Consider the following 21,615-nt stretch of genomic DNA (forward strand, 5'->3'; position numbering starts at 1 on the left):
CTCATCAGTCTTATAGATTGATCTTGGGTCTGGAATCTGGACTCTGGAGACGTCAACTTCTTTTGCTTCATCAATCATTTGCGCCTTGTATCTTCGGTCTTGACTCTTGAGTAATTTACATAAGACTTTTAGTTTAGAGGCTTTTTGTTCGGACTCGAGGAAGTTTAATCTTCGGTCTGGCTTCAGCCTTTCTTCGTCTTCAGTCTTGAGGTTGCGTCTTCAGTCTTGAGGTTGCGTCTTCAGTCTTGAGGCTTCGTATTCAGTCTTGAGGCTTCGTCTTCGGTCTTGAGGCTTCTTCTTCAGTCTTGAGGTTTCGTCTTAAGTCTTGAGGTTGCGTCTTCAGTCTTGGGTTTCGCATTCAGTCTTGAGGCTTCGTCTTCGGTCTTGAGGCTTCAAGGTCTTCGGTCTTGAGGATTCGTCTTCGGTCTTGTGATTTCGTCTTCGGTCTTGAGGATTTGTCTTCGGTCTTGAGGCTTCGTCTTCGGTCTTGAGGCTTTGTCTTCGGTCTTGAAGCTTCGTCTTCGGTCTTGAGGCTTCATCTTCGGTCTTGAGGCTTCGTCTTCGGTTTTTAGGCTTTGTCATCGGTCTTGTGACTTTGTCTTCGGTCATGAGGTTTCGTCTTCGGTCTTGATGCTTCGTCTTCGGTCTTGAGGCTTCGTCTTCGGTCTTGAGGCTTCGTCTTCGGTCTTGAGGCTTCGTCTTCGGTCTTGAGGCTTCGTCTTCGGTCTTGAGGCTTCGTCTTCGGTCTTGAGGCTTCGTCTTCGGTCTTGAGGCTTCGTCTTCGGTCTTTAGGTTTCGTCTTCGGTCTTGAGGTTTCGTCTTCGGTCTTGAGGCTTCGTCTTCGGTCTTGAGGCTTCGTCTTCGGTCTTGAGGCTTCGTCTTCGGTCTTGAGGCTTCGTCTTCGGTCTTGAGGCTTCGTCTTCGGTCTTGAGGCTTCGTCTTCGGTCTTGAGGCTTCGTCTTCGGTCTTGAGGCTTCGTCTTCGGTCTTGAGGCATCGTCTTCGGTCTTGAGGCTTCGTCTTCGGTCTTGAGGCTTCGTCTTCTGTCTTGAGGCTTCGTCTTCGGTCTTGAGGCTTCGTCTTCGGTCTTGAGGCTTCGTCTTCGGTTTTTAGGCTTCGTCATCGGTCTTGTAACTTCGTCTTCGGTCATGAGGTTTCGTCTTCGGTCTTGATGCTTCGTCTTCGGTCTTGAGGCTTCGTCTTCGGTCTTTAGGTTTCGTCTTCGGTCTTGAGGCTTCGTCTTCGGTTTTGAGGCTTCGTCTTTAGGTTTCGTCTTCGGTCTTGAGGCTTCGTCTTCGGTCTTGAGGCTTCGTCTTCGGTCTTGAGGCTTCGTCTTGTCTTGAAGCTTCGTCTTCGTTATTGAGGCTTCGTCTTCGGTCTTGAGGCTTCGTCTTCGGTCTTGAGGCTTCGTCTTCGGTCTTGAGGCTTCGTCTTCGGTCTTGAGGCTTTGTCTTCGGTCTTGAAGCTTCGTCTTCGGTCTTGAGGCTTCATCTTCGGTCTTGAGGCTTCATCTTCGGTCTTGAGGCTTCATCTTCGGTCTTGAGGCTTCGTCTTCGGTTTTTAGGCTTCGTCATCGGTCTTGTGACTTCGTCTTCGGTCATGAGGTTTCGTCTTCGGTCTTGATGCTTCGTCTTCGGTCATGAGGTTTCGTCTTCGGTCTTGAGGCTTCGTCTTCGGTTTTTAGGCTTCGTCATCGGTCTTGTGATTTCGTCTTCGGTCATGAGGTTTCGTCTTCGGTCTTGATGCTTCGTCTTCGGTCTTGAGGCTTCGTCTTCGGTCTTTAGGTTTCGTCTTCGGTCTTGAGGCTTCGTCGTCGGTCTTGAGGCTTTGTCTTTAGGTTTCGTCTTCGGTCTTGAGGCTTCGTCTTCGGTCTTGAGGCTTCGTCTTCGTTATTGAGGCTTCGTCTTCGGTCTTGAGGCTTCGTCTTCGGTCTTGAGGCTTCGTCTTCGGTCTTGAGACTTCGTCTTCGGTCTTGAGGCTTTGTCTTCGGTCTTGAAGCTTCGTCTTCGGTCTTGAGGCTTCATCTTCGGTCTTGAGGCTTCGTCTTCGGTTTTTAGGCTTCGTCTTCGGTCTTGAGGCTTCGTCTTCGGTCTTGAGGCTTCGTCTTCGGTCTTGAGGCTTCGTCTTCGGTCTTGAGGCTTCGTCTTCGGTCTTGAGGCTTCGTCTTCGGTCTTGAGGCTTCGTCTTCTGTCTTGAGGCTTCGTCTTCTGTCTTGAGGCTTTATCTTCTGTATTGAAGCTTCTTAGGTCTTGACATTTAGGCCTAGGTCTTAATGCTTCGCTTTGGTGTTGAGGGTTGGGGCTTGATTCTTTTTAGTTTTTAAATTTGTTTTTGAAGAATAATTTTAGTCTTCAGTAGTGACTACTGAGGCTACATCTTGGTCTGTTTTAGGTTTTGAATCTCAAAACATCGTCTTCAATCCTTAAGCTTCACTTTTGTCTTTAGGTTCTATCTCCTGTCTTATAGTGTCGTGACTGTTATGAATTAGTCTTCAATCTTTAACTTATTTTCATGCCTTGTCTTTAGTTTATTACTTTGTTTACATTCTATAGCCGCAGATAATGTCTTGCCTTGTATCCGGAATACCTGTCAACTAAAGAGCAGTGCTCGAAAGCTATATGGAAACAAGACATGAAAAAAAAAAAAAAAAAAAACAAATTGTAATTGTTTTTCATGGAATTCGGACTTTCAATATTAAAATTAAAAAGAGGTATCGCTATCTGGTACCCGCTGGCGAGCGAACCGGCACCCGCTGATAGACAGGCGAGCAGACCGGCACCAGCTGACAGGCAGGCGAGTAAACTGGCACCCCCGCTGTCAGGCAGGCCGGCAGGAAGGTGGGCAGACTGGCACCCGCTGACAGGAAGGCGAGCAGACTGGGACCCCCGCTGTCAGGCAGGCGAGCGGTCTAGCGCCCGCTGACTGGAAGGCCAGCAGACCACCACTCGCTGACAGGAAGGCGAGCAGACTGGCACCCGCTCATAGGGAGGCGAGCAAACCGGCACCCGCTAACAGGAAGGCAAGCAGACTGGAACACGCTGACAGGCAGACTAGCAGACTGGCACCCGCTGTCAGGTAGGTCGGCAGACTGGCGTCCCCGCTGACAGGAAGACCCGGCAGAGTGGCACCCGCAGACAGGCAGGCGAGCAAACTGGCATTCAGCTGTCAGGCAGGCGAGCAGACTTGCGCCCGTTGGCAGGAAGGCCAGCAGACCACCAGTCGCTGACAGGAAGGCCCGGCAGAGTGGCACCCGCTGTCAGAAAGGCGAGCAGACTCGCACCCGCTAACAGGAGGGCGGGCAGATTGGCACCTGCTGACAGGCAGGCGAGCAGCATGGCACTCGCTGTCAGGAGGGAGAGCAGACTTGCACCCCCGCTCACAGGAAAGCGAGCAGACTGGTGGCCACTGACATGAAGGCCAGCAGACAACCACTCGCTGACAGGAAGGCCCGGGAGTGGCACCCGCACCCGCTATCAGGAGGGCGGGCAGATTGGCACCCGCTGTCAGGAGGGAGAGCAGACTGGCATACCCGCTGACAGGAAGGCGAGCAGACTGGGATCCCCACTGACAGGCAGGCGAGCAGACCGCCACCCGCTGACAGGAAGGCCCGGCAGACTGGCGCCCGCTGACAGGATGGTCCGGTAGTGTGGCACCCGCTGTCAGTAAGTCGAGTAGACTGGCACCCGCTGACAGGCACGCGAGCAGACTGGCACCCGCTGTCAGGCAGGCGAGCAGACTGGCACCCGCTGTCAGGTGGGAGAGCAGACTGGCACCCCCGCTGTCAGGCAGGCGAGCAGACTGGAACCCACTGACAGGAAAGCGAGCAGCCTTCCACGCGCCGACAGGAGGGTCAGAACAAGCACGCGCCGACAGGAGGGTCAGAAGACTAGCACGCGCTGACAGGCAGGCGAGCAGACGGGCACTCACTGTCAGGAAGGCGAGCAGACCGGCACCCGCTAACAGGAAGGCGCGCAGACTCACACCCACTGACAGGCAGGCGCCCACAGGAGGGCGAGCAGACTGGCATGCACCGACAGGAAGGCGAGCAGACTGTCACCCGTTGTCTTCGGTCTTAAGGCTTCGTCTTCGGTCTTGAGGCTTCATCTTCGGTCTTGATACTTCGGTCTTGAGGCTTCTTCTTCCGACAGACTAGCACGCGCCGACAGGAGGACGAGCAGACCGGCACGCGCCGACAAGAGAAGCGAGCAGACCGGCTCGCACCGTCAGGAGGGCGAGCAGTCCGGCACGCGTCGACAGAGGGCGAGCAGACTGGCCCCGCTGACAGGAAGACGAGCAGACTGGTATCCGCTGAGAGGAAGGTCAGCAGACCTCCACTCGCTGACATCCCAACCCCCAGCAGACTGGCACGCGCAGACAGGAAGGCGAGCAGACCGGCATCCGCTGTCAGGAAGGCGAGCAGACCGGCACTCGCTAACAGGAGGGCGAGCAGACTAGCGCGCGCCGACAGAAGCGCGAGCAGACTGGAACCCGCTGACAGGAAGGCGAGCAGACCGGCACCCGCTAAAAGGGAGGCGCGCAGACTGGCACCCACTGACAGGCAGGCGAGCAGACCGGCACGCGCCGCCAGGAGGGCGAGCAGACCGGCATGCGCCGTCAGGAAGGCGAGCAGACCGGCACGCGCCGTCAGGAGGGCGCGCAGACCGGCACGCGCCGACAGAAGAGCGAGCAGACTGGTCCCGCTGACAGGAGGGCGAGCAGACCGGGACCCTCGCTGACAGGAAGGCGAGCAGACTGGTATCCGCTGAGAGGAAGGTCAGCAGACCTCCACTCGCTGACAGGAAGCCCAAGCAGACTGGCACCCGCAGACAGGAAGGCGAGCAGACCGGCATCCGCTAACAGGAAGGCGTGCAGACTGTCACCTGCCGACAGGCTCGCGAGCAGACTGGCAGGCGCCCAGAGGAGGGCGAGCAGACTGGCACCCGTTGTCTTCGGTCTTGAGGCTTCTTCTTCCGACTAATGAGGCTATGTCTTCGGTATTGAGGCTTCTTCTTCCGACTAATGAGGCTACGTCTTCGGTATTGAGGCTTCGTCTTAAGTTTTGAAGTTTCGTCTTCAGTCTTGAGGTTTCGTGTTCAGTCTTGAGGCTTCGTCTTCGGTCTTGAGGCTTCGTCTTCAGTCTTGAGGCTTCGACTTCAGTTTTGAGGCTTCACATTTAGGTCTAAAGACTTCGTCTTCGGTCTTCAATTTTCGTCTTTCGTCTTGAGGTTTGGTCTTAGGTCTTGAGGTTTCGTCTTCGGTCTTGAGGCTTTGTCTTCGGTCTTGAGGCTTTGTCTTCGGTTTTGGGGCTTCGTCTTTGGTCTTGAGGCTTCGTCTTCGGTCTTGAGGCTACATCCTCTATCTTGAGGCTTCGTCTTCGGTCTTGAACCTTCTTAGGTCTTGACATTTTGCTCTCGGTCTAGGCTTCGCTTTGGTCTTGATTGTTGGGGCTTAATTTTTTTTAGTTATTAGTTTTGTTTTTAAAGATTAATTTTAGTCTTTAGTACTGAGACTACATCTGTCTTTGATTTATAGTTTTAAGTTTTGAACTTCAAAACATCGTCTTCAATCCCCAAGGTTTACTTTTGTCTTTAGGTTCTGTCTCCAGTCTTATAGTGTCGTCGCTCTTTAGAATCCATCTTCAGTCTTTATTTTCATCCCTTGTCTTTAGTTTCCACAATTGGTATTTAATTACATTGTTTACAATATGCTATAGCCACAGACAATGTCTTGCCTTGTATTCGGAATACCTGTCAACTAAAGAGCAGTGCTCGAAAGCTATATGGGAACAATGTGACATTAAAATTAAAAAAAAGTTGTAATTGTTTCTGATGAAATTCTGATAGTTTATTGAAACTATCAGAGTTTCATCAGAATATTATTATTGAATAAAATAAAAAAGGTATCGCTATCTGGTACCCGCTGGCGAGCGAATCCGCACCCGCTGACAGGAAGGCCTGGCAGAGTGGCACCCGCTCACAGGAAGGCGAGCAGACTACCACCCGCTAACAGGTAGGCAGGCACACTGGCACCCGCTAACAGGAAGGCGAGCAGACTTGTGCCCGCTGACAGAAAGGCGACCAGATTGGCGCACGCTGTCAGGAAGGTCAGCAGACTGCCACTCGTTGACAGGAAGGCCCGGCAGAGTGGCACCCGCTGTCAGGAAGGCGAGCAGACCGGCAGCCACTAACAGGAAGGCGCGCAGACTGGCGCCCACTGACAGGCAGGCGAGTAGACCGGCACGCGCCGTCAGGAGGGCGAGCAGACCGGCACGCATCGACAGGAGGGCGAGCAGACTGGCCCCGCTGACAGGATGGCGAGCAAACAGGCACCCGCTAACAGGAACGCGCAGACTGCCACCCCCGCTAACAGGAAGGCGGGCTGATTGGCACCCGCTGACAGGAAGGCGAGCAGACTGGTATCCGCTGAGAGGAAGGTCAGCAGACCTCCACTCGCTGGCAGGATGGTCCGGTAGTGTGGCACCCGCTGTCAGGAAGTCGAGCAGACTCGCACCCGCTAACAGGAGGGTGGGCAGACTGGCACCCGCTGACAGGCAGGCGAGCAGACTGGCACCCGCTGTCAGGACTGGCAGGATGCCCCAGCAGACAGGAAGGCGATCAGAGCGGCATCTGCTAACAGGAAGGCGCGCAGACTGTGACCCGCTGAAAGGCATACGAGCAGATTGGCAGGCGCCAACAGGAGGGCGAGCAGACTGGCACGCGCCGACGAAGGCGAGCAGACATCACCCGCTGACAGGCAGACGAGCAGTCTGGCACGCGCCGACAGGAAGGCGAGCAGAGTGGCACGCGCCGACAGGATGGCGAGCAGACTGGTATCCGCTGAGAGGAAGGTCAGCAGACCTCCACTCGCTGACAGGATGGTCCGGTAGTGTGGCACCCGCTGTCAGGAAGTCGAGCAGACTCGCACCCGCTAACAGGAGGGTGGGCAGACTGGCACCCGCTGACAGTCAGGCGAGCAGACTGGCGCCCGCTGGACTGGCAGGATGCCCCAGCAGACAGGAAGGCGATCAGAGCGGCATCTGCTAACAGAAAGGCGCGCAGACTGTGACCCGCTGACAGGCATGCGAGCAGATTGGCAGGCGCCAACAGGAGGGCGAGCAGACTGGCACGCGCCGACAGGATGGCAAGCAGACTGGCACGCGCCGACGAAGGCGAGCAGACATCACCCGCTGACAGGCAGACGAGCAGACTGGCACGCGCCGACAGGAAGGCGAGCAGACTGGCACCCGCCGACCGGAAGGCGAGCAGACTGGCACCCGCCGACCGGAAGGCGAGCAGACTGGCACGCGCCAACAGGATGGCGAGCAGACTGTCACCCTCTGACAGGCAGGTGAGCAGACTGGCACGCGCCGACAGGAGGGCGAGTAGACTGGCGCCCGCTGACAGGAGGGCGAACAGACTGGCACACGCTGATAGGCAGGCGAGCAGACTGGCACCCGCCGACAAAAGGGCGAGCAGACTGGCACCCGCCGACAGGAAGGCGAGCAGACTGGCACGCGCCGACAGGATGGCGAGCAGACTGGAACCCGCTGACAGGAGTGTGAGCAGACTGGCACACGCTGATAGGCAGGCGAGCAGACTGACACTCACTAACAGGAAGGCGCGCAGACTGGCATCCGCTGATAGGCAAACGAGCAGACTGGCACGCGCTGATAGGCAGGCGAGCAGACCGGCACTCTGTAACAGCAAGGCGCGCAGACTGGCCCCCCTGACAGGCTGACGAGCAGACTGGCACCCGCTGTTAGGAGGGAGAGCAGACTGGCAACCCCGCTCACAGGAAAGCGAGCAGACTGGCAGTGACATGAAGGCCAGCAGACAACCACTCGCTGACAGGAAGGCCCGGGAGTAGCACCCGCACCCGCTATCAGGAGGGCGGGCAGACTGGCACCCGCTGTCCGGAGGGAAAGCAGACTGGCATCCCCGCTGACAGGAAGGCCCGCCAGACTGGCGCCCGCTGACAGGAAGGCCCGGCAGATTGGCGCCCGCTGACAGGAAGGCGAGCAGACTGGCACCTTCTAACAGGAAGGCGAGCAGACCACCACTCGCTGACAGGATGGTCCGGTAGTGTGGCACCCGCTGTCAGGAAGTCGAGCAGACTCGCACCCGCTAACAGGAGGGTGGGCAGACTGGCACCCGCTGACAGGCAGGCGAGCAGACTGGCACCCACTGTCAGGAGGGAGAGCAGACTGGCACCCCCGCTCACAGGAAAGCGAGCAGACTGGCGGCCACTGACATGAAGGCCAGCAGACAACCACTCGCTGACAGGAAGGCCCGGGAGTGGCACCCGCACCCGCTATCAGGAGGGCGGGCAGACTGGCACCCGCTGTCGGGAGGGAGAGCAGACTGGCATCCCCGCTGATAGGAAGGCCCGGCAGACTGGCGCCCGCTGACACGAAGGCCCGGCAGACTGGCACCTGCTAACAGGAAGGCGAGCAGACCACCACTCGCTAACAGGATGGTCCGGTAGTGTGGCACCCGCTGTCAGGAAGTCGAGCAGACTCGCACCCGCTAACAGGAGGGTGGGCAGACTGGCACCCGCTGACAGGAAGGAGAGCAGACTGGCACCCCCGCTGTCGGGCAGGCGAGCAGACTTGCAACCGCTGATAGGCGAACAGACAGGCTCGCGCTGACAGGAAGAAAAGCTGCAGGAAGGCCCGGCAGACTGGCGCCCGCTGACACGAAGGCCCGGCAGACTGGCACCTGCTAACAGGAAGGCGCGCAGACCACCACTCGCTAACAGGATGGTCCGGTAGTGTGGCACCCGCTGTCAGGAAGTCGAGCAGACTCGCACCCGCTAACAGGAGGGTGGGCAGACTGGCACCCGCTGACAGGAAGGAGAGCAGACTGGCACCCCCGCTGTCGGGCAGGCGAGCAGACTGGAACCCGCTGACAGTAAGGCGAGCAGACTGGTAGCCCCGCTGTCAGGCAGGCGAGCAGACTGGCACCTGCTGAAAGGAGGGCGAGCATACTTGCACGCACTGACAGGCTCGCGAGCAGACCGGCAACCGCTGGCAGGAGGGCCAGCAGATCGGCACCCGCCGACAAGAGGGCCATCAGACCGGCACACGCTGACAAGAAGTCCAGTAGACCGGCAACCGCTGACAGGATTGCCAGCAGATCGGCAAGGCTGACAGGAAGGCGAGCAGACTGGCACGCGCTGATAGGAGGGCGAGCAGACTGAAATCAGCTGACAGGCAGGCGATCAAATTGATACTTGCTGGCAGGAGGGCGAACAGAGTAGGCGAACTCGCAGGTCACGAAAGGTGGCCGATGACTAGGAGTCGACCACCCGCTGGCAGGTAAGCGAGTAGACCGGCTCCTGCTGACTGGTCGAGCAGACTCGCTGATAGAAGGTTGAGCAGACTGGTGCCCGCTGACGCAGAGACGAGCGAGGAGACCGATCTTCACTACGATGCGCAGCAATTCGACTACTCGGTGTCAGACGGTTGAGCCGATTGGCGATTGCTGGCAAAAGTTGGCAGACCGGTACTCGCTGACTTTGGATGACAGAAGGATGAGCAGAGTGATGCCCGCTGTCAAAAGGTAGAGCAGACCGGTGCCCGCTGATGACGAGAAGAGCCAGATCTTCAACTAGTTTCTGACGTCAGAAGAGGCACCGCGCTGTCGATGCCGAGCACGTCGACTAGCGGTCTTCAAACAGACGGGATATATGACCGATTAGTCACTATTAGGCAGCACGCCGTCCGAAGCCTGAAGCCCGAAGTCAAGTTGCGAACTCGAGCAGTCTAGTGAAGATAATTACTGGTACCGTACGTCTGTTATCTGTAGCTCACTTTTGTTTAAGCTGCAATTTACACTTACTAAGCGCATTTAAGGTGAGTTGAACGGGGGTCGCCGTCAGGCTATCAAACTGTCTGCAGTAAAGGTCGAGAAAGTGACCATTAATGAACTACCCGAAAGACGGGCAGAATGGTCATCTCATATCATGGTCAGCAAGGCAAACTAAAACACACAGAGACTAGCTAGCATATTTTTCGTTATTAGGTGAGATATCTTAATTTTTGCTTACAAGTGTCCAAGACTGTAGATCACCGAGGTGAGCAGCTGTTAGGTTGGTGCTGGTAGCAGCTGATAACGGAGCTGCTGACGTTCGCTTTCTGTACTACTTGCACCTGTTAACATATATTTTAAGACGTCTTCCCTTCCCTGTTTAGCGGGGATAGGAGTATTCAGGCACCGAGTTGACACGCGAAGTTAGCGCAGCGAGCGAAGAAAATAATAGTGGCGTGTAAACGAGCAGCTGCTGACACCAGCAGTCAGGCAGACCTGCAGACATATAAGTTAACTCACTCCCTTTCTTGTTGAGAAGACACACGCATTTCACAGAACAGGAATAAAAGTGAAGATTATTTCCGGCTGAAGAAAGCACGACAACAGTAGGGAGAAGAAAACTACTAGATTCTGAAATTCAATTTTGTTAATCGTATTTTTGCCCTTAGAGGGCATCTGCTGGAGAGTAAATTTGTTAGGTTTCTGAATAGTTGTATAATAGCTGTAGGTATTTCTTACTGTGCATTCATTGGCGTATAGTATTACATCATTCATATAAAAGCATATTATATTTAAATAGGTTTTACCAGTTCTTATTAATTGACTTACTAACATAATCCAATATTCGCTAAAGCAGGCATTCCTTTACATAAAATCTTGTTAGTACGATCAATCATTATTAGCATCAATTCTGCACATTATTGGCAGTTATATGCCTATGCTAAATCCTTTGCAATGCCACGCAATACGTATAATGCTTTGTTCAAACCTACGCGACCAGCGACTACGAAGCGGGAGAGAGAGAGACACACATTTGACAACTTGACGCTCCCGTTTCGCAGTCGCCTGGTCGCGTAGGTTTGAACAAAGCAAAGGTGCACCTTGCTTATTTGAAATCAGTTACAGTTCACTTATCCATAGACCGATAGTTACACTTGCCCAACTAGAACCGCCATTCATGATTCACCTTTACCTAAACTACCATTCAAAGAGAAATCAGAACACAGCCTAAACTTTAGGCTAGCCAACCATTAATTAGTAAGTATGATATAAATTATACACTACATAGTAAATAGTAATATACTCACACATTTAGTAGCCTATACTGACGCAATCAAGATTTAAAAAAGAATAGAATTAAAATTAAGCATAATTAAAAAAAAACTTTTCTACTATGTACTTAACTATAGTTATTAGAAATATCTCTACTCACTCCAAGTACCTACATAGCCATTATGTTTACCTCAAAATATTGCCAATACAACATGCTCTAAGTAGGTTACATACCAGGTCCTTAGTTTCGTTTGGTTTTACATTTTTGTATTTAACATGATTTGTGTACAGTTTATCATATTCTCGCCATTTGATGAGGTTGTTATAGATTTCTAATAATGTTCCCATTATTTGGTTCCTCCTAGTCCTTTAATTTTTTTTAGTTACTAATTTCATATAAAATTTACTTTGACCTTGGACCTAGTTAGGTAGCAGGCAGCCTGTAACTCTTTGAAATTAGGACTTACCTCGCAATTCCGAAGACCAAATCGAGTCCGAGAATTACGTAGTTATTTTTTTTTTATTGTTTGTTTGTGTTTTCATTATTGGTTTCTCATTGTGAGATATGTAGGCTGTGTAAGCCAATCCATATTTTGTGTATTTCATCATACCATTTTATAATGATGAATTTTGTCATTGGCATGTTGGTAAGTATTCTATTTCCACAAGTGTTTATATTTCTTTTTTGTTATTTTGTCCCTTTATAACAAATTTGGTGCCCATCTTATGGGAGCAAGTACTACCTGCAACTCTTTGAAATTAGAACTTACTTACCTCGTAATTCAGAAGACCAAAGCGCGAGTTGCTTAATATGTAAGTAGGTACCTATACTTATTAGATTATTTCCGTCTCAATAGATGTGTACATACTGTATTATATAGAGGTATCAAATGTAATTGAAATGACCATGCAACACATTACACAATATTGTTGATAGGACAGTTGCTTACTGTAATTTTACCTGAAAAGTATGAAGCTTCGTGTTCGTGTTAACTTCATCATAAAGAATTTCTTGCAAATATTCTGGACAACTTATTTAAGTAGGACAATTTGTCAAAAAATCATGGCATAATGTGATTGTGGCCATTCAATAAGACGTTTTATATTTTCTCATTTATAGTCTCGATATACTTATCAATCTCTTTCGAGAGTGTTTTACTCATATATTTTTGCGACTCGTTCAGCATTAAATATAATAATTGTTGGTGCTTGAAAAATATGAAAGCTTGTGAAGAATGTGTGATGATGATCTGAAAATAAATTAATCCAACTAATAATCTGGCTTATAGGTAACAAGAATCGCAAAAGCAAGTTTGATTGCTAGTTAATTTGCTCACCGAGTAGGTATTTCTAAATATTTCAATAGGCTTTTGGACTATTCTGTAAGACTAGGACGACCTTTAAAGGTCGTTCGAGGATCCAGTTCTGGACAAATTTACAAGATGTCCACAACTTTTCGGATGGATGTCGTAAGATTTTAATTATTCCGAATAATTAGGCACAAATATTATTTGACTTAGATTTTCCAAATGATGAGTATGCCTACTTATTTTAGGCAGGCAGCAAGATTTTTAGAACAAGTATCTGGCGATTTCAGCAAATTATAATAGGATGTATGCGTTTAACATTTTACTACAGATTGCGGCGGAATGTGGCTACTGGCTGCCGATGGTTTTCCGGGTGCACATTTGTAAAGTAGAGGGTTGAAACCAGACTCCTCTTGTTAATATTTTTCAGGTTATCTGCGACAGGGTTGAAAAAGCCGGCGGTCAAGAAGGAATTATTGTAGCTTTGCGTTTAATATTTTGTATCCATTTGGAACATTGTATCTAGACACGCCAGTAGCGTCGCCAGTCAAGTTCCGATATTTATATTTACCACAGACATTTGATCTATGTCGGTGATATTTTCACACCCAGATTCATCTTTGCATCGTTTCATGAAAATAAGGGATTTCGTTCATCTACTAACTTAGGTTTTTGAATTCGTTCGTATACGAAATTGTCGGTTAGTGTACCTATTATTAAAAGCTTAGAAAATAATAACTGCTGGTATCCAATATGGGCAATTTATAAATAAATCAATTTCGTTTTTCTGTAAAAGAATAAAAAGATAAATTGAAATATATGTAAATCTTTAGAAGAGAATAAAAAATGTGCCATAAAAAATTTCAGAGGTATTAGGTAACACAAATTGCTAAGTTGATGTTTAACTGTTATGCTGGGGTCGCATTAACGAGAAATTAATAATTACTAGATGACGCCCGCAACTTCGCTGTGCCGAAACTCGTTTATCGAGGGGAACCGTGCATTTTTCTGGGACGAAAAGTACCTATCCTATGTCCTTTCCCGGGACTCAAGTATCTCCACGCCAAATTTCATCCAAATTGGTTCAGTGGTTTGGTTGTGAAGAGGTCAGACAGACAGACAGACGGACAATTTCGCATTTATAATATTAGTATGGATAGTATGGAAGTATGGATTGCGATAATTTTATAAGTAACATATTGTAATAAATCATTATCGCAATAATTAGATAATGGCATTTCTCGTTAGTGTGGCCCCGGCATTATGAAGCTATAGTTCCATAATTTTTAAAGTCTGGTAATCTCTTAAGTACGAAAATAAATACTATGCGCGATTTTAGACTTAAGATTTAGGTTAAAAAATCGATTTCATCGTTTAATAATTCTTTCTCCACTAAAGTGAAATCGGCATTTCACCATCTTATAAAGTCAAAATCTTGTCAAATATTTATTTCCATATAATAAAAATTAACAGAAATTATAGGAACTACAGCCTCTAAAGTAATAAAAATCGATTAAACCGGCTTCTCACAGACGAACGGCAATTGTCGACTGCAACCGCCGAGAGTTGACGGCTGCCGTCGACAAGTACCATTCGTCTGTAAGCGCTCTAAGGCCGGTATAAATAGTCAGTACCGTACTCAAGATGCATCTCGATTCTCGATCCCAAGACGCGGTTCGGCTCTATGATTGGTCCAAATTTGACAGCCAACCACCAAATCACAAAGCCTGAACCGTGTCTTGAGACCGAGATGCATCTTGAGTACAGACTATTTATTTATACCGGCCTAAGTTCTAACCGTACATAAATTAATAACGTTTATAAAGTAGTTTATTATGAACTTACCAACAGAATAATTTGATCATCTTATAATTTATTCTATTTAAACCTCAGCATAAGAGATTATGCGAACTTGAATATCAATTATTTCTTATTTTCTTAAATAGGAAGACCCACAACGTTTTTGTTGTATATTTTTCATAAAATTCTTAATTCTTCTTTCTTAATTCTTAGGTATTTGGTATTTTGTTGAATTTTTCGTGGAGTATCTGCTTTAAACTTTGCAACATTTACTTCAATGACTGCTGTTGCTGATAAGCCTTGAACTTATCGTTCCAAGTGCACGCTCTTCAAACGGATCTGAGATCTCAAGCTGTACTCCACGCAAATAGCTTCGGCCTGCACATATTTGAGGAAACACAAGTACGGTATTAAGCGACGCAAATCGCTTACAATAGTTACGTTTCAAATTTTAAATAGATGGAATAATAAAAAGATAAACATTAATTTTTAAATTGTTACCAATGAGCTTGGCCAAGAGAAGTTGCCAGGGCCTTGGGACCGAGAGCTGCTAGTGTTGTTTAGCTGCCCAAGATTGAGCTGCTGCTGGCGACTTGCCCGTCCTGTATAACATAACAATTCGGCGATATGCGCCAAAAATGTAAACCTACTTGCTTGCATTCTATGTTACAAATATCTTTCGATTATACATAATATACATAGGTATATTTCCAATTCATTAATTTCCTTGGTCTCGAAAATTCCTATAATGTGAATGTGCATCATACAATTAAAATCTGAAAAGAATTTAGTTAGCTACCAACCAAGCGATTTCAGTATGACTTACCAAAGTCTATAAAATCGCAAATTATTAAACTTTTTTGATTTCTTTATTGATGTAGTTTTTTGTCACATTTCTGCATTTAATATTATCTACTGGATTTATCTTACTTGCAATCTTAAATTTAAATGTGAAATGCTTAAAAAGCATCCTTTTGTTTTCTAAAACTTTGCTTTAACTTCGTTTAGTATCTACATTTTCCTCATATCAAGCTATTATTTGCTGCAGTTAGATTTCAATTAATCTAATAAAAATTACTTGCAAATAAGATGCTTCTTATCAAAAACCTGCTCGGTAATGTAGTCACATGGGCTGCAGGTGTTGGCAACAGCCCGACCACGGCCGCAGGTGCTAGCAACAGATGCCCTGGTTCTGCTCTCCGATTTGTCCTGCGGTACATATGCGCAACAAGTGGCAATATTTTGCCTTTATAAAAATGCTCCGTAAAGAGCAAGCCATCTAATTATTCGTTAAGTTAAAAAGAACATAATGAAGCTTGCCACTTACGTACCCTGACTTCGTTAAAATCAGTACTTGTTCATATTATTTTTTCTTTAAAATTATACTATGATTAAGTTTCCTTGTTAGATTCATATCAGTTAAGTTAAAAAGAACATAATGAAGCTTGCCACTTACATACCCTGACTTCGTTAAAATCAGTACTTGTTTATATTATTTTTTCTTTAAAATTATACTATGATTAAGTTTCCTTGTTAGATTCATATCAGTTTCAGAATACGTGGGAATTTGAGCGTGCCTAATCCAGTTTCGTTTGGGCGACCCTTTCTCGAAGGTTTCACCACACGACTTAAGTTAATGTGCGTTCGCGTCGTCCTACGTATCAGCCGCTGCGATGATAGCTGTGAATGGTATAAGTAAGTTGTGAAAAAAATCTGGTAATGAGGTATACAAAAGGAAGACAAAAGCTGACGCTACTACGACTTACCATTTTTCATCAAGCCCTTTGCGTTTTCAGATAGCTAATTCGTGTAAGGTCTCATGTCTTTATTGTGTTCGTTTTCGCAAACAGTTATAAGAAATACGATAGAATTATATTAGTTTCACGTCATTGTAATCTCCAAAGCTTACTCCTTTTGTATTATTGATGCAGGTTGCACCTCAGGTCATTGTTTTATTTCGTGCTACGGGAAGACATAGTACATCGGCTACGGTCTCGAGCCCACAAGTTATAGGTAACCAACCATCACTGCCTGCGCCTTTTGTGGCTGGACTATTAGCATTAGTGAAAAGGCTGCACACGTAGGCAAAGGTCCCACTGTTGCAATTTTGCTAAACTCGACACCTAATTGAGAAATAGAAAATTGAAGGGCAACTAAGTTACACGTAAGCATCACCAACTCACCACCGACTCGTTTCCACGGGGAACCGACGACCGACACGACACGGCGTGCGACAGGGGTGATCGACGGTCGTGCGTCAGCAATTAGGCGCGTGATGCAAGATACGCCTTGCGTCATGTTCCCCGTGCTGATGTTGTGAAGTCGGCGATTGGGGTGTGACGCAATCGCACCTCGGTCGGCGATGGGCTTCGGATGGGCTAGGAAAATATTAGCAGACACGAATCGCCTTGGGCGAGCTCAAGAAAGTATGACATGGCCTTCACACAGTTATACATAATAGTTTTTGTGGCAAATTGATATTATCGCAACCTTTGAGGTTTACCTAATATGGGCTGATACCGGGACGCGCTCACGCGGGTTTCTCATTGTACGGAACTGCAGGGTGGTCATAGAGGCTGGGCCCCGGTGGTGGCGGCCAGCGACCGCGGTCGAAGGCGACTCGGCGACACGGCGATCTCGAACAGCTACTACGCCACGCCATCTTCGATTTCGTTGATGACTCATGGAATAATACATTGTGGGTGAAATTCCAGATCTTACAATAATATTATGAAATTGAAATGAAATCCAGAGATCCAAATCAGAAAATTGTTTTATTTCAATACTTAAACATATTTTACAGTTCTGTTATTCAATATGAATAAAATTTAAGTACCATTCCAATCTACTATTAATGACTAATAGAAAAACTGAAATATTTACTAACAATTTAAACTTTGAAACATTTGCTAACAATTTTACTATTTATTTACAATTTAAAATTAAACTAAAATAAATGCACGATACCGTTACAAACCCATAGTAGCGAGCAGCGCCGCGCCCCAGTGGCGGCCAAGATGGCGGCCGTCAGACGCAGACCCACGCGAAACGCAATGGGCTGTAATTTAGAAAATATCCTGCATAGTATCACAGATGCGAAGATAAAAATACTTTACCTAAATATTAATTCTAGCTCATAGTCGCTCAGCATTGAGAATAGGTTTGAAATTGTCTAAATCTTTGAAAAAGCTATCTAAACCACTGAGATCATTCTTCCATATGTCATCGACTTTTTCCCTCTGCTCTTTAGTAGTCTCTTCTTTGCTGCATATGCCCATTTCAGCTTGCAACTCGGCCCACTTTCTAGCACGTTCTCTCTGCTTCGACAGAAGCTCTGATTGGGCACGTAATAAGGAGTTGCTCAATACGGCAATTACGCGTAAATCACGCTTTCTCTTTGTCTTGGCGTCTAAAGATTTCCTTTTAAACTTGCGGACCCAGTTAGATAGGGTTTCCGTTTTACTTTCACAAAAATCAACAACAGATCTCTCTTGAACACTGTAACCCATTTTGTGAATAGGTATTTTGACAGTATAAATACTTTTTGGTACACACCTGTATCAGACCAGGCACAAAAGAACTTTTTCTTGACGCACTTCACAAACGATCACACATGACGACGAATCGGACGAAAATGTGGCGCGATGACGTCATGACCTCCTTATATACGTGACGCCATTCACCGCCCCCTTCACCTCCCTGCGCGCCTGTTTTCTGGGCCAACAACTGCGCACTTCGCAGCAAAATGGCGGCAATCAATATAAGGCTGAGGTTTCACCAGTATACTGAAATTAATAATTATTATATTTTATTGTTTGCTCGTATACATATAGCCATAAGTACATATAAATGTTTATTTCATTCTAAATTAACAATAATTACACTTAAGTATGTACTTATATGATTATTATAGGTACCATAAATTAATATCGTTAAAATATGTATAAGTACTTAAGTAATAAAAGTCTGAAGATTTTTTATCATTTCATATTGTATAAAATTTATAATAGGTATAGTAAGTAAATAAAACTATCGTCATATAAATAGCTTTCAGTATGTTGGTTCTTTATCATTTTACATAAGTAGCTGTTAACAATCAAATCTAAATGGGTGACTGACAGACTGACATAGTGATCTATCAACCACTGGACGGATCGGACTGAAATTAGGCATGGATGTAGATGTTATGACGTAGGCATCCGCTAAGAAAGGATTTTGATCAATTCTACCCCCAAGGGGATAAAGTTTGTATGAAACTCCGTTAATTTTAAACCGATCGGGCTGAGACTTTGATACCTAATTATTAAAAATACTTCTTAACGCGAGCGAAGCCGCGGGCAAAAGCTAGTTAATTATAAAAGGTTAGGTAATTAAAATTAATTGTAAGTATTTTGCTAATTATAAATTTGACAAAAGATAATAATAATATAAAAAACGAACTACTTAATCTTACTGACTAAACAAAATTTTCATAAAATACTAACAGACAAAAATTTATAGATATACATATTATGTTACCGTTAAAAGCTCTGGTTTCTTCCAAAAGCGGTGCCGTCGTGTTGCGGCCGTGATACAGCGGTGAATGACGTCACTAGAACGTTGTCCATGTGGGCGGTAAGGCGCGGTTTCCTAGAGAACGGTGTCAATTACTGTTATCTAGGAAACCGCGCAATATTGCTTACATGGACAACGTTCTAGTGACGTTATTCACCGCTGTATTGCGGCCGCTGCATGACGGCGCCGCTTTTGGAGGCAACCAGAGCTTTAGAATGCAGAATACGTTAACGTGCACATTACCTAGGTAATCTGCAGATTCCTTGATACCATCCGTTAAAGTGTGAAATTCGTATGTTAAAAAAGGCTTATATTTGCACTTTACCTAGTCAGTTTGCATTCTCTTCTTTCGTGAAAGTCCTAAAAACATTGAATTAACCTATTACTCTTGTTATTTTGATTAGTTTTTTTTCCAGTTGATACGATCTGTTATATTTTATTAGTGAAGTGACATTTTTCTTAAAATTTAATAATTTATTCCTTTTTTAATTTTGTCCAAAAATTATACTTATTAAAATATAATTCTCTATAACTAAATAATAATATATTTTTTTCAAACAAGAACCTGTTTTATGTAACACAATGACAATAGAATAAACTTTTTGCACTTTAACTGACTCACCCAGATAATCTGCAGAATACCTTGTTAATCTGCAGTTTAACTGGTTTACGCACATATACGGGAACACATAGGTACTTACATAATATTATAATATTATTTAATATTTATCTTTTGTCAATGTTATAATGAAATAACGTTAATTATTGTTTCTTTGTCATTAATATGAATGTAGAAAGTACGACGCATCAAATGCTGAAAGAATATGTACTGAATAATTAAATTGTCAATTTTAATATTATAGATAGCATCCGTCTTGTAATGAAAATTGAGATGAAGACGAATGAAAAATCAATAATGTAGACACAGCCTTATAGGGATATGGGGGGCCCAAGAGGGTTTTATCTTAAAATAGGACGTTCGCGTTCCAAAATCAATACGTCTACATTTAACTTTATTACGGAAGCCAGGCCTAGATAAGTTGAGAACTAGAATGTAAGTTATTAACTACTGGTAGTATCTACTATCTACATTGCACTTTTGTCTCGATCTGTGGTCTGAATAGTTATAATATTACATATTTTGGAATCTTATTAGTTATTTATAACTAAGTTACGGCATACAGAGTTGACGTTATCATAGAATATTTCTAGGGAAAAAATATAATGCGTCTTATTATTTGCGTAAATAACTATCATGATTCATGATTCTGAATGGTGTATTCAACCTTCTATGACACCAATATTCCGAGAAACAAGCGCTTATGTAGAAACAAAAACAAATTGAACTCTAAACCGTTGAGATACGGTTTACTTCAGGTCGTCAAAATTGTAACCTTTGATATGAATCAATACAACATGGCGGCGGTCAGACATCTGCAGCAGCTGTGACGTCACGTCCCATCACTCCTAACTATCTCCCCAAGTTTATGTCCCCAACCGAATTCCATTCTCCGCCTGACGCATACGGGCTACGGCATACCGGCCAAATACCAACGAATTCTGTGATCTTATTATAGTCATAGCTAGTCACTTCTACCTAAACAGGTATGCTTCTAAAGTTCCTTGTAAGTGACTGCTATGCACCTATTGAATAAAAAAATAATCCCAAGTTTAAGAATAAACAATGCATACTTATAGATAGTTAAATAAGTTAACTTAAGTCACTGAAGTGGGCCTTCACGAAGTCAATGGACTATGTTATATATGTAATATGTATATGGGTAGCCTATAATATCTAAAAAAAAACAAGGGCGCAAAACGGCACTGTAGGTCTGCAACTTAATCCTATTAACAATTTAACAAAACCTTTTGGTAAATCCTAATTATGTATTATAAGTGCCTATTAACATACCTACTAATAATACTTTAAATGCAACTAGAGATCGCCCAATGGTCGAAATTCGACCGTAGTTTTAACAACATTAAGACTACTACGGTCTATATTTTGTAAAAAAGATTGACTTTATCATATTTTTTTTCAACTCTTGTCTCTGGGACTCGGCTGATCTCAGACTGGCCGTGGAAGCATTGTCTAATAGCATAAACCTATAATGCTACACGACACACAGTACGACAGTATATATTATGTCTATGTCTAATAGTATCTAAGTTTCATTTTCAATTTGTCAACTTGTTGTCAACAGACTTCAACCATAAATAAAAGAGTATAATTCGTATGTATAGGCTTGTCACTCGAAAATCTGTCATCTCCTTAGTGTGTGTGTTGTAGTGTGTGTAATGTTTTATTTGTTAAAAAAATGTATGATAAAAGCATAATTTCAAAATAATATTAGCTCGATGCACTCCTTCACCATATAAACTATAACTGTGCAAAATTTCATGCACCTACGTTTCCCCATTTTTCGTAAAAAGGGTTACAAAGTTTTTCGTATTATGATATATATGCTAAAGTGACTATGTAAGTATTTTGTTCCTGCCCAACGAAGTTACGGGATAAATCATGTAATACCTACCTAAGTAACAACTTACAAATAATTTTTGAATAAAGGTTTCTTTATCTTTCATATGTCTAATAAGAATATAATGCCTATAGACGACAGGCATATTAAGCAATAGGAAAGATGCAGAAGATCCAGAAAGAACCAGACGTAAAAAAGTTAATATTATATTATCAACTCAGCTCAGGAAGCAGGAAACCAAATGAAGGCAAAATAATGACCTCTAACAACCTTTACTCTCGTTGAGACTTGAGAGCCACGTGACCTTCTGAGTTCTGACAGAATAACGAACTTTCTCACGCATAGGATAGGGGAGACCGGAGACCCCTCCATATTATTATTGTTTATTGATCAG

General features: G+C 45.6%; 1 protein-coding gene and 4 long non-coding RNA genes across 6 annotated transcripts; all 5 read right to left on the reverse strand.

The window, feature by feature from the left end:
- Positions 1-2,483: 2,483 nt before the first annotated feature.
- On the reverse strand, positions 2,484-7,819 carry LOC121726125. Its single transcript, XM_042113359.1, has 7 exons — positions 7,183-7,819; positions 6,389-6,569; positions 4,488-4,520; positions 4,081-4,083; positions 3,677-3,801; positions 3,467-3,614; positions 2,484-3,309 (listed from the first exon to the last, which is right to left on the reverse strand). Exons 1-7 carry the CDS (start codon positions 7,817-7,819, stop codon positions 3,165-3,167), a joined length of 1,272 nt encoding a protein of 423 aa, XP_041969293.1. The 3' UTR covers positions 2,484-3,164.
- Positions 7,820-7,913: 94 nt separating this feature from the next.
- LOC121725876 lies at positions 7,914-10,782 on the reverse strand. 2 transcript variants are annotated; one of them, XR_006035454.1, is made up of 5 exons: positions 9,839-10,782; positions 9,082-9,762; positions 8,838-8,961; positions 8,552-8,716; positions 7,914-8,430 (listed from the first exon to the last, which is right to left on the reverse strand). It is a non-coding gene; the product is annotated as an uncharacterized LOC121725876 (long non-coding RNA). The 2 variants fall into 2 exon arrangements; XR_006035453.1 differs by having other exon boundaries at positions 9,082-10,782.
- A 709-nt stretch (positions 10,783-11,491) lies between these two features.
- On the reverse strand, positions 11,492-13,141 carry LOC121725879. The gene is made up of 2 exons (XR_006035457.1): positions 12,418-13,141; positions 11,492-12,330 (listed from the first exon to the last, which is right to left on the reverse strand). It is a non-coding gene; the product is annotated as an uncharacterized LOC121725879 (long non-coding RNA).
- Positions 13,142-15,605: 2,464 nt separating this feature from the next.
- LOC121725878 lies at positions 15,606-17,097 on the reverse strand. The gene is made up of 2 exons (XR_006035456.1): positions 15,954-17,097; positions 15,606-15,867 (listed from the first exon to the last, which is right to left on the reverse strand). It is a non-coding gene; the product is annotated as an uncharacterized LOC121725878 (long non-coding RNA).
- Positions 17,098-17,975, reverse strand: LOC121725877. Its single transcript, XR_006035455.1, has 2 exons — positions 17,743-17,975; positions 17,098-17,245 (listed from the first exon to the last, which is right to left on the reverse strand). It is a non-coding gene; the product is annotated as an uncharacterized LOC121725877 (long non-coding RNA).
- Positions 17,976-21,615: the final 3,640 nt, after the last annotated feature.

This window comes from Aricia agestis, chromosome 4 (assembly GCF_905147365.1).
Source record: "Aricia agestis chromosome 4, ilAriAges1.1, whole genome shotgun sequence".
Lineage (NCBI taxonomy): Eukaryota > Metazoa > Arthropoda > Insecta > Lepidoptera > Lycaenidae > Aricia > Aricia agestis.